Source organism: Malus sylvestris, chromosome 2 (genome assembly GCF_916048215.2).
Source record: "Malus sylvestris chromosome 2, drMalSylv7.2, whole genome shotgun sequence".
NCBI lineage: Eukaryota > Viridiplantae > Streptophyta > Magnoliopsida > Rosales > Rosaceae > Malus > Malus sylvestris.
In genome coordinates, this window is record NC_062261.1 from 6,655,745 (window position 1) to 6,675,327 (window position 19,583).

The following is a 19,583-nucleotide window of genomic DNA, read 5'->3' on the forward strand; positions in this document are numbered from 1 at the left end:
AAATACGAGGCATAATATAGAAAAATTGGCTCAGCTTCCAATGGAAACAAAGTCGCCTCTATATATATCATGCCTCGTATTGTACCAATACATTAAGAATGCATAAATATCAGTACCAGTAAGCAAGAGATGTACTACTGACTCTTAAGATGCCACTCGAGGAGTTTCTGGGATGACAAAGTAACTCCAAAATCCTACTCGAAATGTTCACATCGATGCAAAGATCCTAAGGAAATATTGTATGTGCATTTACATTCAAGCCACAGAGCTTCTAAATGTAACTGAACTGATAAAACACGCAAGCTAAGCTACAGAAAACTAAAACGAGATGAGAAAGGGTCACACTTTAAGTGTGAGAGGCTAAAAAGAGTTTCGATTTTCTTAAATAAATAGTGAGTCAACCTGAATAATTGCAAATATATTCAGCATCTTATAATTACAAAATATGTTTAACTAAATCTTTATAATTAATATATAAAAGAAAGAATAGAAAGATGCATAACCTGATCTTGGATAATATCTAATTTATGAATTAAAAGACAGGATAAACAGGTTGCATGTTAGGATGAAAAAGTCCAAAATGTTGCTCCACACCATTAGGTTTCTGATTCTCATTGAACATGGCAAACATGTACCCTTCAATGTAAGCACCAGGTCTTTTCGGTGTCCCTGCTATCGACGTTATGTGGTTCATGTAGTTCTTGTTATATGTTGCAGCAAGTCCTGGAGTGGTGAAATTTCCGTTCCCATCTGAAGGCCAACCGCTCTCAGACACCACCACATCAACCACATTCGCCCCAACACCATCTATTTTCTCCATTGCTGCCAAAAATGCATCAACCATGGCATCAAACATGTTATAATAGCTCAAGCTCCCATCCTGAACCACGGGACTTGTCGCAGTAAACTGAGCGTAGTCTAACCGAATGTTTGCAGGGTCCGATGCATAGGCAAAGTAAGGGTACACGTTGATCATAAGAGGCGAAGATTGTTGCGCTAAAAATGGAACAATGCCACTCATAATACTACTTACCTCGGACGTAAACTCACCACTCGAAGGTGGGTATGAAACTCCCAAAGCAGACCCTGGCACAACTGTGGTGACCTTAATACAGGCCAAATTTTTTCATCTAGGATGTTCTGTAGAGAAAGCATTACCGGCAAAACATAGTCACCCAAGGCGCCAGGAATAACCTCGTTACCAACTGAAATGTAGTTGAATATGATATCATTTAAGTAAGGCTCTACATTGGATGCAAACCATGAGTTCACAGCATCTTGACTAACAGCTAAATTTGGTAAGTCTTCGTTACGAATGCCTAGCGTGACATTGATTTGTCTCCCTCTCAGTGCTTGGAGTGCTGAGGGGTTGCGATCAAAGAGCCTCATCTTCCCGATTCCGTAAGTTTTGTAGAGATTAACCACTTCTGTTGCAGAAGGCAGGTCATTTCCTATCATTCCATAGCAAACACCTATGTCGGGCGAAGCTTCGACGAGGCCTAAATGGTTGTGGATGGTTGCTACAAAGGATAAAATGAGTGCAATCCAATGCAGTACTGCCATCACTTTCTGATCACTGAGCGCAAATGAAATGGCTGAGAATTTTTGTGAATATTTTTCATCTCGGAGAGAAGAGACTTTATAATTACAAAATTTGACCTGGCAGGGATTAAATCTTTAAACTCGAGCAATTTACAGCAGCAGATACACTGAATAAAGACAAAGTTATGAGAATTAAAGACCAATATATGATTCAGGAGTTGATTCTTGGAGTGCACGGGTATATCTTTTTTTTTTTTATTGCTTTAACAATGAACAAGACTGCCCTCGCAAATTTCTCACTCCTTCCATAAATTTCAAGATTTTGCATTTATACTTAATGATTTTCTAATCAATACAATTAAATCTGTCATGATAAGAATCCCCATGACGATAATTATCCAGGTCTGAATAAATGCACAATATCCCTCTTTTTGCTTCTTCATTCACCATATCAACGAATATCGTACTATTCCCTTAAAAAATTAAAATGGTGATATATATATATACACACACACACACAATGAGTTTGATCCCTGTGGCTAGTCCGGTAGTAGGTGCTAATTGGCCGGGGCATTGCGGTTCCCCTGTGTACACCAGTTCTGTAAGGACCCATCCCCAAAAATTATAGTTTTTATACTTTTAAAATGTGAATTTACCAAAATGCCCTTCGAGACAAATGTGTTGACTTCATGTAAGATCCATTTTCTTGGCGTATCCTCGTAGTACTCGTTATTACAACCGCGTGGGTGCAAACAGAACACAATTTGGAGTTATAACGAATGAGTTATTAACGAACGAAGTCGAGGACAAAATGGTCAATTAATTATTTTCTAGAAGGCTCCAGATTTTGGAGCAATATCTGATTGAGCCACATGTGTGGCCCAGATTGAAGGAAATGAGAAACGGATGGATGGGAGAGAACATAAAGGAGATGAAGGAGGATGGGCGCTGCCCAATCAGGAAAGAAGAGAAGAGAGACTGACTAATTAGCAGGAAGAGAAGGGAGAGAAAGAAGGTGTAGCCAACCTAGACCCCAACTCGTTTCCAGTCGAGACCCGGTATTCCACGACTTTTTCGATGCCTTTCACAGCGTTTTCCGAGCTTTTCACGGCCATCCACCACCTAGGAACAACTCCACGACCTTCCCTCTCCCATTTACACCTAGATTCAATTTCGTTTGACCTCCAAATCACTAAGAACAAACCGTACAGGTTCATGGGTGCATGGCGGCGAATCCGCCATTCCTGCAACGATTTTCTTCAATCTCCACCACTATTACATTCTCCTTTAACCCAGGAACAAAGCCCAAAAAACCTTGGAGGCGGTGAAGCACCAGAGTTGACGGATCGAAGCACACCTAATTCTAGGGTTCCGACGGATTCTAGTGAAATTGGGGCTTTTCCTTGCCAAATTAGCCTTGGTCATAGGTATGAAATTGGTTCTTTTCATTGAGATCTTCATTCCTGTAAAATTTGGGAATTTTTGGAGTTGTTCGATTTTCAAGCGAGTCGGGGCAGCCAGCCGCGAGTGGCCGGGGGGGGGGAACCCGAGGTCCTTCTTTAGGTTTCTTGATGTGCCAAATCCGAATCCACTATCTGTTATCCCAAATTATAATGTTTTAGTAGAGTTTTACTAAAGGTCCTTAATTGTGTTTAGGAGCGTTGGCGGGAAGTGATCACATTCTCGATAGTTCGAGAGGTTTTCGGGCAATGGAAAACTTGTGAGTGGACCCCTACTTAACTATATATTTTTATAAACTATTAACCTGGCATGCATTTCATATTTCATGCACTGAATATGCTTTTTATTATGTTTTTTGGATTTTCTATACTTAACATGCACATTTGAAGTTCATTTGCAGCTGCCCACCGACATTAGCTTGCTAGAATATTCTAGCATATTCAAGCATGCACAGCCATCTTCAATATTTTATGCTAGAATCTTCTAGAACAATTCCATGCACGTTTGAACTAGAATAATCTAGTTCCTTTATATTGACTAATCTTAATGGGCTGGTGTTGATCTTTAACACTCCCCATCAACACCAGCTCATTCTTTTCTTCTCGCTGAGTTGACGCTTTATCTTGAACACCCATTTGCATGATATGGGTTTCACATCTCTTAGCCTTGCCACTGGATCCCAAGTTTGATATTTCTTTAATGCACTGACCTCTTCTCCTAGCTTTACACCACTAAGAATTATGTGATGCTTCTTTACACATCTCAGCTTCAACTGATTCTTCTACTATGGCTGCATTGACGTATTTGGGATTTGGCTTCGGTATTCCTGTTGACCTCCTTAGTTGTGATCGTGGAGTTGATACCTCCACTTCACTAGGTCTAACTTCTCTTGGTAGTTGATACACATCAGTTTGCGAATTACTCTTAGGCACTTCTTGCTTGACATCGTCACCATTAAGCAATTCCTCAAGCTCATCTTGACTCGATTGGGTTTGGGCAGCTTGATCTCCCATTTTCTCCTGCAACGTATCTTCAATTTCTCTCGAGTTAGGAAACACCTCATTTTCTGAGCACCACCAAGAAGATGCTTCAGCGTTCCATTCTTCCTCCATAGCTAGATATGCTAGGGGCGTCCCGATCATCTTTACTTTTATTCTTTGAGTTGGCAACGTTAATCTCTGCGAGTTTTTTGAACCAACAATCATTTGCCATGTGGCCCTTCTTTCCACAATTGTAACACTTACCCTCAAAACTTTTATTATTCTGGGACTGACCACGGTTGCCATGATACTTCGGAGCTCCCCTGGTCAAGAACTCCCTCTTCCTTTATGATCTTTTTCCTTGTCATCACTTCTTTTAGATCCACCACTAGCATGCTGCTTAACACTGCCTTTACTTTTGGTGTAGATCGCTTCCTCCTCACCTCTTAACGAGACCCCTCCCATTTGCTTTCCAAAGCTTCTTGATCGGCAAGTAAATTTTCAAACTCAACAAGTGATGGTTGGGTCGGCCATCCTTGTATAGCGGCAACGAAGCCTCGATATTCAGGTCTCAATCCATGGTTAATTATTCTTTTTATCCTGGATTCTACAATGGCAGCACTAGGATCTAACTCAGAAATTTCACGACAAATAGACTTTACTTTGTGGAAATATTGGGCAATCGTCATGTCTCGTTGGGCCAACGATAACAACTTGTTCTCAAGAAGCTGCAACCTTGTATCGTTTCTCTTTGAAAAGAGTGTGGCGAAGGTGTCCCACACTTCTTTTGGTGTCTTAGCCTTTCGTATGTGCTCCAACATATCCTCTTCAACTATGGTTTTTAAGGAAAACATGGCCTTACATGCCTTGATCTTCCACTTCCTCAAAGTGCCGCTGGTGTCTTCTTCCGGCTGTGTAACTTCATTACCGTTGACGACATTCCAAGGATCTTAGCCTTGTAGGTAAGACTCCATACACGTCGCCTATATGTTGTAATTTTTGTTGTTCAACTTTTTGATTCCTCCAACAACTTGAAGATCTCCCATCATGTCGACAGAACTTCAATAAGCCGAATAAGATTAGTCAACAATCTTGCGAAGTACTAAACTTCTCACGATTCTCAGAAGCTTCACTAGAGACGGTCCCCGATCGTACCGCTCTGATACCAATTGTTGAGGAAAGATTAGAATACACAACTTTAACACAAATGTTGGCAAGACAACACAAGTAAACAAATTATTTGTATTACACAAACAAAATATTACAACACACAAACTCTCAAGGACACTCTTTAGAAGTTATGACACTCACTCTTTCTAGAGACACACTCTAGACCACTCACACTCTTCACAAGACCACTCACTTACAAGACTTCTCACTCTCTTACTTAGCTCTCTCTTCTTGGATACTTTCTTGATTGTTTTTTTTTTTTGTTGGTTATTTTCTTCTTTGGTTGGTTGCTTAACAACACACATGCATACATATTTATAGGCATGTTTGCCAACATATGCCATCACTAGAATTTTCTAGTGCATAATGTTGCATACACAACACCGACCTAGGCGTTGCATATTGGCCACACAATATTACAAGCTGCTAGAACTTTCTAGCCTAATCACCTACTTAACATGCATATATGAAGTTCATTTACAACTACCCACCGACATTAGCTTGCTAGAATATTCTAGCATATTCAAGCATGTACCAGCCATCTTCAATATTATATGCTAGAATCTTCTAGAACAATTCCATGCATGTTTGAACTAGAATAATCTAGTTCTTTTATACCGACTAATCTTAATGGGCTGGTGTTGATCTTTAACATGAACACCCTATACTAAACTATGGGAGTGGAATTCGAAATCAAGTGCAGAAGTAGTCTAGCCAACTTAACTAGGCATAAGTTTGCAGCAAATTTATTTTAAAACGGAGCCTAAAAACTTTGATATTTAATGGATAACAGTGTATATGAAGGTAAGACAATCTCAACGAGCGATTGGGGTAAACCGGTGGCTACTGGTTGGAGGGATTACACTACCTGATTGATGAGACGGCTAAATGAGGTCTCTCTACCTATAACAACTTGAGCCTTGGATTAAATCAAGAGTAGCTTATTCCATATATATGCCCCGATTTGAGATGCTTGTCTGGTTTTAATGTCGTAACCTGATTGTTTAACTTTTCCTCAGATTTTCTTATATGCACGTTGAATGCTGCTATTCAATTTTAAGTCAGTCCTGTTCAATTTGCTTTTTTATTTTGCCATATTTTTTTCATTTTTTTCACACAAAGATATACTCCCGGTGACACCCAAGTACTAGGGTTTACTTTGAGATTAGTATGATATAGATGCAATCTGCAATATGTATGGTTAATCTGCATTGACTGATATTGTAATGATAAGGTGAGATGTCAAAAAATATTACAGTTACTATATATACAAAGAGACAGAATTTGAAAAGACTTTCCACAATTCCCAATGATGAAATCTAAGAACCCTGCGAGACGGCCGGGAAACTTCTGATATCCACACATTTCCCATTTTCCTGCCCCCTTAGCTACGTTGATCTTAGATTCTTAAGTCACAGTTGCAAAGATTGACTTAGAAATATCTTAATCATATGCATTACAGTTTGAAATCTGTCGCTTGCCTCGGTCGTATACGTTGCGTTATAATATTACTGCTGTCGCTTGCCTCGGTCGTATACGTTACGTTATAATATTATAATATGGAGGTCGAATCAAGCACACTCAAATCTAAAGTTCCAACGGGTTTTAGTGAAATTGGGACTTTTTCCGGATAAATTGGCTTTAGTCACATGTGTAAAAGTTGCTTCACTCATCAAGATCTTCATTCTTGTAAAATTTGAGAATTTTTGGAGTTGTTGGATTTTCCGGCTAGTCGGGGCGGCCGACCGCCACAAGCGGCGGCGCGTGCAGCGGCGAGTGGAGGAAAAATCCGTGGTTCCTCAACGTGCCGAATCCAAATCCACCATCCGTTTTCCAAAATTATAACGTTTTAGTAGAGTTTTACTAAAAGGTCCTTATTTGTGTTTAGGTGCGTTAGCGGGAAATGATTACATCCTCAATAGTTCGAGCGGCTTCGGGCAATGGAAAAACTAGTGAGTGGATCCCTTCATAACTTATATATTTTTATAAAATTTTAGCTTAGCATGCATTTCATATTTCATGCATTTAATATGTTTTACAATACGTTTTTCCGGATTTCTATAATTATGATTTGTCGAAATTACGTTTTATTAAAGAGTATGAATTATTGGATTTGCATGGTTTTCGAATATAATTTATATTACGAATTTATGAAATATGATGGATTTACGAATATGGATTTATTACGGTTATGATGATGGTTTGAACTAGAAAGTTATATGATTTTATGATGCTTTGAGCATTTGAACTTCAAGATTTAATAGAAGTTTTTGAGACATGTTTTTAGTACTTATCTAGTGGGTTATCATACGGCACATCTGCACATCACAGGTATTATGTCTATGGCCATAGGACACAGATGATGGATGAGTGAGATATGATATATTATATACCCCCAGCTTCACCTCCGAAAGCAGTGTCGGACAGCTTCACTAGCCACGACAAGTGTCGGTGTGCATGTTATGCTATTTGATTCAGTTTCACCTACGGGTGATGGAGAAGTTATATAGCTTCACCTTCGGGTGATGGACATGTATTGCCTTCGGGCGACTATGATACCCCTAGTTGAGTACTTCACTGATGACACTTACGGATTTGCCTTCGGACGACGTTTTTAGCATTTTTAGCATGGTTTTACACGTATCGATTTTACGAACAGTTTTCATTGCATGCTAGGGTTTTCATAAAATCTACTATGTAGTATTATATATATGTTTTCAAAACAGGGGGTTACTATGTTCATAAAGAAAACGGTTTTTCTATTATTAATATTATTATTATAAATTCTGGTCCACTCACCTTTTCTGGGTTTGTACCCCCTCATGAATTAGGATCGAGGCACATGATCCTGGTGTTAAGGCACTTCGGCTTAGTAATCCTTTCATATTATTCTTAGTAGTTGTATGCTCTGAACACGATTCTGCATTGGTTTATATCTTTCTAATTAAATATTATATCGATATGCATGTTTTTAATGGCTTAGTCACCCTCAGGTGTCGGCCAACACATGCCTACCCTGGTATTTGGGGATATTGGGGTTGAGGCGTGTCATCTATGGCCATAGGACACAGATGATGGAGGAGTGAGTTATTATATACATTATACCCCCAACTTCATAGCCAAAAGCGGTGTCGAACAACTTCACTAGCCACGGCTAGTGGTGGTGTGGATGTTATGCTATTTGATTCAGCTTCACCTACGAGTGATGGACAAGTTATTCAACTTCACATTCGGGTGATGGATAGGATATTCAACTTCACCTTTGGGTGATGGACATGTACTGTCTTCAAGTGACTATGATACCCCTAGTTGAGTACAGCACATATATGATTTACGATGTTTGACAAATGTTTTACACTGCATGCTAGGGTTTTTCATAAAACCTATATGTAGTATTATATATGTGTTTCCAAAACAAGGGGTTAGTATGTTAAAAAATAAAATGGTTTTCCTATTACTTGTATTATTATTATAAACTTTGGTCCACTCACCTTTTCTGTTTTTGCACCCCCTCAAGGGTTAGGATCAAGGCAATCCCAGCATCAGGGCATTCTAACTTAGGTATTCTCGAGTCTTCTCAGAGTAGATATCATTTCCTTGTTCGTATCTTTTTATAGAATTCTTCCCTATTATTTCAAATTAGTTGTACGCTCTGAACACGTTCCTGCTTTAGCATGATCATCCTAATTACATATCCTTTACTTGAATGCATGTTTAAAATGGCTTCGTCACCCTCGGGTGTTGACCAGCACATGCCTACCCTGGTATATGAGGATATCGGGGTTGGGGCGTGTCAAGTTCAATTACCCTCCTTAATTGGAAAAAGTTCAAGAGAAATTTCAAGATCATGCATACTCTTTATTAATTACATGATGGATACATAAGTTTTCTTAAAGGTTAACAGGTTGCTTGTTAGGATAACAAAGTCCAAAATGTTGCTCCACGCCACTAGGTTTCTTTTTTTTTTTTTTTTTTTTTTTTTTGAAGAACCACTAGGTTTCTGGTTCTCATTGAACATGGCAAAAATGCACCCTCTAACGTAAGCACCAGGTTTTTTTGGTGTCCCTGTTTCGAGGTTCTGTTTTTTCATAAAATTCCTGTTATATGTCCCAGCAAGTTTTGGAGTGGTGAAATTTCCAATCCCGTCCGAAGGCCAACCACTCTCCGCCACCACAACACTGAAATCACCCCTCCAGATTTCTCCACTGCCGCCAATAACGCATCCACCTTGGCATCAAACAGGTTGTAATAGCTCACGACCCATCCTGAACCACGGGGCTTGTTGCAGTAAATTGTGCAGACTCCATGAGTAGATTTGTAGGGGTGATCCTTTCGCGGGTAAAAATGCAAGAATGCCACTCATAACACTGCTTGTTCTGATGTGAATGCACCACTCGAAGGCGGATAGGAAGATTGTAAGGCATTTCAGGGCAAAACAGTCGTCACCTTAATACAGCTAAGTTTTAATCGTGGAGGACTTTTTGTAGATACTTCATTACAGGCAGGACATACCCTCCCAAGGAACCAGGAATAATCTCATTACTAACAGCAATGAAATTGAAGTTAACGTCATTTAGGTATGTTTCTACATTGGTATTAAACCACGAGTTCACGGCATTTTGATTATGTAGCAAAAAATTCTGTCAAGACTGATCAAATTCTAGTGAAAAATTGCATTAGATAATTAATTCATTCTAATCATATATAGACGAAATCACATGAAATGATCATGAATAGATGTCAATAAAAAAATTAACACCCTATACTAAACTATGGGAGTGGAATTCGAAATAGGGTGTAGAAGTAGGAGCATGTCTGTCTAGCCAACTTAACTAGGCATAAGTTTGCTGCAAATTTATTTAAAAACGAAGCCTAAAAACTTTGATATTTAGTGGATAACAATGTATATGAAGGTAACACAATCTCAACGAGCGATCGGGGTGAACCGGTGGCTGCTGGTTGGAGGGATTACACTACCTGAATGATGAGATGGCTAAATGAGGTCTCTCTACCTAAAACAACTTGAGCCTTGGATTAAATCAAGGGTAGCTCATTCCATATATATGCCCTGATTGTTTTACTTTTCCTCTGATTTTCTTATATGCACGTTGAATGCTGCTATTCAATTTTAGGTCAGTCCAGTTCATTTTACTTTTTTATTTTGCCATATTTTTTTCATTTTTTTCACACAAGGATATACTCCCGGTGACACCCAAGTACTAGGGTTTACTTTGAGATTAGTATGATATATATGCAGTCTGCAATATGTATGGTTAATCTGCATTGACTGATATTGTAATGATAAGGTGAAATGTAAAAAAATATTACAGTTACTATTTATACAAAGAGAGAATTTGAAAAGACTTTACACAATCGTCTGCCCCCTTTTAGCCGTCAAGATGTCATCTTATGCCTCCCCCTGACTCAAGGACCACAATCTTCTGCTCCATTTTCAGACACTCCTCGTTGTTTTCAATCTTAGATTCTTAAGTCACAATTGTAAAGATTGACGTAGAAACATTTCGGACCAAATTAAACGTTTGCATATGAGCTGGCTGTACGTGCTTGACCAAGCTAGAGTCTTTGAGTCACAATTGCTAAGATTGACAATCTGCAATGTAGTTGGCTGTACTGCTTCTGCTTGATTGATATAGCTACGTCGATCTTAGATTCTTAAGTCACAATTGCAAAGATCGAGGTAGAAAATGTCTTAATCACATGCCTCAAAGTTTGAAATCTGTCGCTTGACTCGGTCGTATACGTTACATTATAATATTACTGCTGTCGCTTGCCTCGGTCGTGTACGTTACGTTCTAATATCCCTCTATAAATACAGTCCTAATTTCCTTATCAAGAAACACCTCAAAATAGAAGGCTACAACCGAAAAAATTACGAAACGATCCGTGAAGATGATTTTCCCTATCTTCTTCACATTCTCTCTCCTCCTCTCCTCCTCCCTTGCTTCTGTGAAAGACTTCTGCATCGCAAACTACAAAGCCCGGGAGGGCCCTGCAGGCTACTCTTGCAAAAAGCCTGCTAAAGTTACGGTAGATGATTTCGTGTACTCTGGCCTAGGCATTCCCGGCAACACCACGAATATCTTCAAATCCGCAGTCACCCCTGCTTTTGCTGCTCAATTTCCTGGTGTGAATGGCCTCGGCATTTCATTCGCGCGCCTAGACCTAGCTGTGGGTGGAGTCATGCCACTTCACACGCACCCCAGGGGTTCGGAAATCCTACTTGTTGCTCAAGGAACAATAATTGCCGGGTTTGTTTCCTCAGCTAATAACACGGTTTATAGGAAAACTCTTAAAAAGGGTGACATTATGGCGATCCCTCAAGGTCTACTGCACTTCCAAGTGAATGGAGATAAAACTCCAGCCCTTGCATTTGTTAGCTTCAGTAGTCCAAGCCCTGGTCTGCAGATTCTGGACTATGCGCTGTTCCAAAACGACTTACCTACTGAATTGATAGCGCAGACTACTGTCCTCGACGCTGCGCAGATAAAGAAGCTTAAGGGTGTTCTCGGTGGTACCAATTAGATTGCCTCTTTCTTTTCATCCCCCGTCTTCTGGGGTTATTCCATGTCCCTTTGTTTTCTTGTTGTGATTGAGAGTAAAAGAGTTCTGTTTAGTGTTTGGAAGCATTATACTGCTTCAGTCTGACCAATGTAGCAACAATTATGTTGAAGGCAATATATGCATCTTTGAAACAAAATTCTTTCTTTTTATATATTTCTATATTATTGAGGTAACATGCTTAATTTTCAATCAAGAAACAAGAACACTAGCGTACCTTATTCATTGAAAATTGCACGATAAGGTGAACAAGAGAAGAATTTTACAGTTATCATACACAAAAAAAGACAGAATTTGAAAACTATCTTCTTATGTCCCCCCACCCCCCAATCCCGTCCATTTTCTCAAGGACCACAATCTGTTCACCATTTTCGGAATCTCGCGATGGACTTCAAATCTTAGGACACAACCTTGGACCCTCTAAGTAGAAAAGATATATAAGTTCACAAAACACGAAATACGTCTATATCTCGTTAATGCATTGATTGTTTAGGAAAACAGTTGCAAAATATGTTAGGTAATCTATAGTTGATAATTATATATAACAGACCAAAAAAAACTTACTAGTTTTCGTTGTGTGGAACACCAAATTTTTATAGTACTATTGGGATGGGATTTACTTGAAACGGTGAAAGATTTGGGAACTTGAATAACAGTAAGTCAGTAGTTTTCTGCATATCATATTGTTGCTGTTACTGTATTGTCAAAAACAAAAAGAGGCTTCTTCTTGTTATCTGAATAAAATATCACACTCACATGCTTCACGGCTTGAAATCTGTCCTATGCCTCATCGTATAATTTCAAAATACAATACATGTAACCCTAATGGGCATATTCCGAACAACCAATTGCAATATGAGCTCAAGATATTTACATTATCCCACTGTGTGTGTATATGATCCCAAATTCCTTATCAAGAAACACAACTTAGAAAAGGCTTTAGCAAGCACACAACTGTTGCGCTTTGTAACCATGCTTTTTCCTATCTTCTTCACATTTTTTCTCCTCTTCTCCTCCTCCAATGCAGCTGTGCAGGACTTCTGTGTTGCAGACCTCACAGTGCCCGACGGCCCTGCAGGCTACTCTTGCAAAAGTTAAAGTGGATGACTTTGTTTTCTCGGGCCTAGACATTGCTGGCAACACCACAAACATCATCAAAGCTGCAGTCACCCCGGCATTTGCTGCTCAGTTCCCTGGTGTCAACGGCTTTGGCATTTCGCTCACACGTCTAGACCTGGCTGTTGGTGGAGTCGTCCCATTCCACACACACACCCTGGAGCTTTGGGAGTCCTGATTGTCATCAAAGGGACAATCTGTGCCAGCTTTGTTTCCTTGGCGAACACAGTTTATCTACGAACTCTTGAGAAGGGTGATATTATGGTTTTCCCTCAGGGGTTATTGCACTTCCAAGTGAATGGAGGTGAGACTCCAGCCCTTGCATTTGCTAGCTTCAGTAGGCCAAGCCCAGGGCGACAGATTCTGGACTTTGCGCTGTTTAAAAACGATTTAGCAACGGAACTGATTGCGCAGACTACTTTCCTCGATGCTGCTCAGATCAAGAAACTGAAGGGTGTTCTTGGTGGTACTAATTAGTAGTTAAGCTCTCTCATTTCGGTTTCCTCTTAGTGGCAGTTTCTGGATTCGTTGTAGAAGAGTACCATGCTCGATTTTTGTATGCTTGTAGTAGAAGTATAGTTGTGTGGGCTTATTCTTAAAGGCGAAATGCCCCATTTATTTGAAACCCTGTTCATATTTGCATCTGAAGATAATAAATGCATGTTTCTTTACATATCTTGTATAATTTGAAGCAAGAAACAAGTCGGGTCGAACAACTTTAGGATCGATATCAGCAATGCAGTTCATCCGACGATCAACTACTGAATCCGAATTACAGAGCTACGGCACAATTAAACCCGAACGATGAAACGAACAAAGGGTTGACCTCAACCATAAACTCTCAATGTTGACCTTAACTAATATTTGCATGGTTTAAATTTCTTTATGGAATATATGCCAAGTTCCAATGTCGCCTCACCGCCACATGGTGTTACTAATCCATTCGTATAATAACACAAGTATCTTTATATTGTACTATACCTAATTTCCATCAACTATTTACTATAGTTTACATACATTATAACACACGTGAATTAATACCACCATGTAGTTTCTTTCTCAAGAAGACTTCAATCAGTAGCATAATTAAGCCATCAATCTGGGCTTAATTTCTGCAGATTAACCAAAATTTCATGCCAAATCCAATTTTGCACGACGGTTATCGATCAAAATCACATTTTCCATCTCCCTTCTTTTCTACATCAAAAGGTGCTATGGCTGTTAAAGAAAAAAAACTTTATTGGCACTTTTCAATCACTTTCCTTAGGAACTTTCCATGAAAGAAACATCAAGTTCACAACTTAAGTTAATTTCATAAATTACCAATCAATACATCCACGTCAATAAATCACTCTCTTACGATGTTGAATTAAGGTTATTTGAATTCGGACGACAATGTTTTATCCATACTCTCATTTCCTTCTTCTGCACTCTTCTCTTTTTCTCGGATTGAATAATACAAAAAAGAATCAATGTATAACAATAAAAAGAGGAGCACGTGAGGAGAAAGTAGGGATTTGAACACATGCGAGAAAATGGCGAAATGTGATGATGACAATGGGATGAACGGAGCCAACTGCAAGGAAGGCCAAGAGTGGTGGGTGAATTTGGTTTGGCCTTACTAGATGGGAATTGTTATTGGCACTCCAAACTTTCTATATTTAAAAAGAAAAATACACTTGTGAGGAGTGTCAAATGAAAATTTTGAAGTGCTAATAATAATTACTTACCTGGATTAGGCCTTGGAGGTGGGTGGGTGGGCGGGCTTCCTTCTTTGAGCTTGAGAGAGTTTGAAAAGCCGTTATTATAACGGTACATTGAGCTCCGAGATGGCGGGAAATGTCAACTACCCAAAAATTCATTAATATTGTTACTTTTTTTTCTTGATGAAGCTCATGTTCATTAATTTGCTTTTGAAATGGAACGATACGTGTTTTTAGTAAACTTTTCAAATCTAGTCGTAGTGAGTGTTTAGAGCAAGTCCACCGGAGGTGGAATAGCCCAGCACCCAGTCAAAAAACCAGGCTGGGATCCTGTCAACCCACTCCAGCCCACGGGATTGCCTGGCACCCAGCCCAAGCTGGTCTCCAGGCCAGCCCAAAATTGACAGACCTTGGGACTGGCCTATATGATGTCATGATCTGAAATCAATGATGACGAACTCCATCTCCGGCGAGGAAGACGGTTGGACGACACTACCTTCGAGGACGAGGCCGCCGACCCGAAACTTGCTGTTGAGGACGAGCTGGTCTTAGAAGCTGTTGAGGACGATGACATCCAATCCGGCGATGCAGTTGAAGGTCAGGGCGTAGGTCCAGAGGCGGTGGGTTTGGAGCTGGCGAGCCCAGGCGCCGATGTCGACCAATTTGGGGGGGGGGGAGTCGGACCGCAAAGGGCGCTGGGCGGTGGAGAAGAAGCGGAGAGTGAAAGGGAGGTGGGGATTTGATGAAGGGTGGAGATGGAGGGGTATGGGGTTGGCGTGCTTTGGTCTGAGGAGCATTTTTGGAGAGAAAGGGAAGGAGAGGGGGAGAGAGAGAGCTCACGGTGATGATGAAGGTGGTGGTGGGTTGGCGTGCTTTGATGTACAATCTGTCAAATTATTATTTTTTATTATTTTATAATAAAAAATAATAATATTGTAATAAAATTGACTAGGCTATTTTTTGTTAGGGGTGGAGATGATTTGGCCTATTACTGTTCACTGGGGTCTATTACTATTCACTTGAGTGGATAAATGGGCTGGGTGCTGGCGCAAAGTCTTTAGGGGTGGACTTGCTCTTACCTCATATACAAAATTATATCATTAATTCAATGTTCTTTAGTATTACAAGTAGCTTGTAAATCAGTTGATTAAGAGTCTTCATCTTTGCACTTGAGGTTCCGTGTTCGAATCCTTATCCTCGTTGCTTAATGTAGACATTTTATCGTTTTTCAAAAGAGTAAACTGTCGATTTGCCCCCTGAACTATCACCCAACTTTCGATTTGCCCCCTGAACTTTTTAATTGGAAAATTAAGGACTTAAACTAATTTTTTTGGCCGATTTGCCCCCTGCTGTTAATTTTTCATTCATTCCATCCAAATTTCTGTTAAATGGAAGCATATGCACAACATGTGTGGGTAGTTCGGTCACTTCATTCTTTAAAATAATTGAAAACCTTAGATTTCTAAAATATAAACCTATGCAAATATGTATGATTCTATAGCTTTTCTATCTGAAGGTCTAGTGAAATGACGCTTTTGTCCACAAATGAGAGTTACGTGGTTTGCACATGATAAGAGTTAACGTTAATTTGGATGAAATTTATGAAAAACTAACGGTAGGGGGGAAATCGGCCAAAAAAATTAGTTTAAGTCCTTAATTTTCCAATTAAAAAGTTCAGGGGGCAAATCAAAAGTTGAGTGATAGTTCAGGGGGCAAATCGACAGTTTACTCTTTTTCAAAAAGTATGGCACTTAATATAATTAATGCGCATATTATAATACAAGCAGAAATTTGAAAAGACGAGCGAAAAATTGGAATTGAAGTTAATTATCATGGCAGGTAGATATTAAGGTTATGTTATTTGGACACTTAAAGTGATAATGCTGATACACTCTTTAATCTTATATATAAAGTCAATACAAAAGGTGAATAGTGCTTTTGGTGTCACCAAGCTTCAACAAAATATTTGGACAAAAATGCCCCCAAGACAAAAAAACTTCAAAGGCATACCAAAATAATGCAGGGGTATTTTCGTTATTTTAATATTGTCTTTTTTAATAATTAATTTTTTTATGCTTTTTTTTTAATTAGTACATTACAATAGGCTAGTAATAATGTGATTCAATTTCTCTATTTTGCAAACACGTTCTAAACATCTTAAGAGGCGTATAATGCCGGTTATAAAAAAAGTCTTTCGCATGCCGATAATAATATGATTAAATTAGTTGTCAAATGATTGTTTTTTTATTAACAAATGATATTATCTACACTAAGGGAGATGAGGGGTTGGGCAGTGATGTGATTCAATCAGTTGTTTATTAAATATTATTTTCTCTATTTTTAAACACGTTCAAAACATTTTAAGAGGAGTGAAATGCCAGTTATAAAAAATGTCTTTTGCACGCGGATAATAATGTGATTAAATTAGTTGTCAAATGATTGTTTTTTTTTAACAAACGATATTATCTACACTAAAGAGGCGGGGTGAGCTCAATCTCGCAATAGACTAGCAATAATGTGATTCAATCAATTACTTATCAAATATTATTTTCTCTATTCTTAATATAAATTCTATAAAGACCGATTTTATTATATGAATTCAGCTTTTTTAATTAGTTTATGAGGGTTTCTTCTAGCATGATCTAAGATGATTTATTTACTTCAAATATTTGACTTTCCTTTTATCAATTTACGCATATAAATACATTTAAAACATGTAAGTCGCGCGTACCACGCTGTGATTCAAAAAATGTCTTCTACACGCGCATAGTGTAGGTAGATTCCACATACAATGTTAAGGTCACTTTTTTGTATCCAAATATTATAATTGTTATGGGAGGTGATTTTTACACAATTTTTAGCATCTCACACACCATTATCTATTTCTAGCTGTCAAATTGAGTAAATCAAATTAACAAAACAAACATAAATAAACAAGAATGTATAAAAAGCTAAAAATAGTGTGTATTTATCATTTCTCAATATTATTATCACTAAAGCTATCAATCCCATAGGTTTTTCAACATCAATTTGACATTTGGATGGTAGAGACTTGAGAAATGCTAAGGAGACCTTCTCAAAGTAGGACTCTCCATGAATTCTATGTCACCTCACAGTTTAACGTTAATTTTCATACCAACATTATAAAATATTGTGCTAAAAACATAAGGTGACAGAAAATTCATAGAGAATATCACTTATGAGAAAGTTTCCTTCGCATTTCTCAAGAGACTTGTCACTAATCTAATCCCACAATTAAGGTTATTATTTGTCTAATCAAAAATGACCCCAAGTTGTTGGTGGGATGATAGATCAACATCGAAATCAAAGCTTCAACCCCAAGCAATAATACAATCCTATTTATATTTAAGACCAAGTAGTTTATACATAAACAATTGATTTAGGGCAAAAGACTGTTTACTACCCTCATGTTTCGTGGTTTTCAAGATTTAGTACATAAAGTTTTTTTCGTCCCAGAGTCATATATAAAGTGTAAATTTTGGGACAGTTTCATATATCCGTTAGTCAAACTGTTAGGGGGCGTTTGTTGCGCCGGATTATCTCGAACTGGACTAGCTTCAAGGACTAAGCTGGATTGGCTTAGACTAGACTAAGCTGGACTAACTTAGTGAAGCGTTTGGTGCAGTGTTGGACTAAGAAGCTGGATAATAACAAATTCTAATATTATATTATTTAATATATAAATTATTAATATTTTATTATGATCTAGGTGACCGGAGATGACGAGAAGTCTATCGGGAGTGGTCGTTGAGCATGACGAGGACGAGAAATGATAGTCTTAGCTAGTCCCATGGTTATTGGGGGGTCTCGCTAAGACCTCTTAGTGAAGGGTTTTGTCCATGCTAATCCCCTTTAGTCTCATTAATGTTAGTCCCAGCATGGAACAAACACGGTATTGGACTAATAGCTAGTCCAGTCCAGTCCAGTCCCACTTAGTGAGGGCAAACAAACGCCCCCTTAAGTCTTCCGTTAATTGATGACATGGCACCCACGTGGATGATTGGACGCTACGTGTCAATAAGGGTCCCACGTGGATATTAAAATTTTAAAAATTAAAAATTAAAAATTACAAAATTAAAAAGAATTACAAAATTACAAAATTTTAAAAATAAAAATTTCAATTTATGTCCTGAGGAAGGAAGGCAATGGCGATGCCTCTTCCTTCTTTTTCCTTTCCTGCTGGTTTCTTTCCTGCTCTTTCACCCCAAAACTACCCAGCAACCCTTGCAAGGTTGCCCTCACGACCAAGTAATCCTCAGCAGAGGTTTGGGGGACAAAGGGAAAAGCTCAGTACGGACCTCGTTATCTTCGCCGTCGCTACCAGCAGACCCATCTTCCTCTCGCTGCCACCAACGATGATGGTGTACGAAGACCGGATCAGTCATCGGTGGAGGGATCGAAGGGGAAAATGAAGTGGGCCGAATGATATGCATATCATACCGATTTGTAGAATTCGAATTCTTCATATATGGAGTTTGACCTTGAAATTTTTTCCAAATCCATTTCCGTTAATTTTTCCCTATTCTTGCTTGAAACCACTGCAGGCGCTAAAGATTTTATTTGTGTTTTCTGGGAAATGGATGGATTAATTCTTGGGTATATGAGAAGTCTTTTGCTCTTTTGGGTTGTTTGATGGGTTAATTATTTGATTAATCCTTCCTTTTTGCCTTTTGGAATGGGAAAAGAAAAACAAATGTCGAGGGTTTGGGGACGAGGGGAGAGAAAGAAACGGAGAAGCTGAAAAAAAAATTCAAAATAATCTTAGGCCGTAGGATATGAGCTGAACGGTTCGAATGGATTGATCCCCACAGGATCCGCATAGAAAGATCCGCGCGAGGATCCTGGTCCCTGCGAATCCACCATTCCCCCTCCATCTTCAGCCGTGCGCCATTGACGAGTTGTTCGCCAGGAGGATGAACCCAATTGAGAACAGGGAGGCAGGTGCCGGAGAAGAAGACGGTACAGATGAAGATGGGTCGAAAAATTAGGAAAAGCCGGTGTCTTTTGCCAA

At 39.0% G+C, this 19,583-nt stretch overlaps 1 protein-coding gene, 1 long non-coding RNA gene and 3 pseudogenes across 2 annotated transcripts; 3 read left to right on the top strand and 2 right to left on the bottom strand.

The window, feature by feature from the left end:
* Positions 1-532: 532 nt before the first annotated feature.
* LOC126606849 (probable glucan endo-1,3-beta-glucosidase BG4) lies at positions 533-1,563 on the bottom strand (annotated as a pseudogene).
* A 1,151-nt stretch (positions 1,564-2,714) lies between these two features.
* On the top strand, positions 2,715-6,668 carry LOC126606876 (uncharacterized). The gene is made up of 3 exons (XR_007617405.1): positions 2,715-2,969; positions 3,199-3,262; positions 5,947-6,668. It is a non-coding gene; the product is annotated as an uncharacterized LOC126606876 (long non-coding RNA).
* A 2,002-nt stretch (positions 6,669-8,670) lies between these two features.
* LOC126588413 (probable glucan endo-1,3-beta-glucosidase BG5) lies at positions 8,671-9,796 on the bottom strand (annotated as a pseudogene).
* A 1,199-nt stretch (positions 9,797-10,995) lies between these two features.
* LOC126606867 (auxin-binding protein ABP19a-like) lies at positions 10,996-11,871 on the top strand. Its single transcript, XM_050274253.1, has one exon. The coding sequence runs from the start codon at positions 11,064-11,066 to the stop codon at positions 11,694-11,696; it is 633 nt and encodes a 210-aa protein (XP_050130210.1). The 5' UTR covers positions 10,996-11,063; the 3' UTR covers positions 11,697-11,871.
* A 639-nt stretch (positions 11,872-12,510) lies between these two features.
* LOC126606856 (auxin-binding protein ABP20-like) lies at positions 12,511-13,519 on the top strand (annotated as a pseudogene).
* Positions 13,520-19,583: the final 6,064 nt, after the last annotated feature.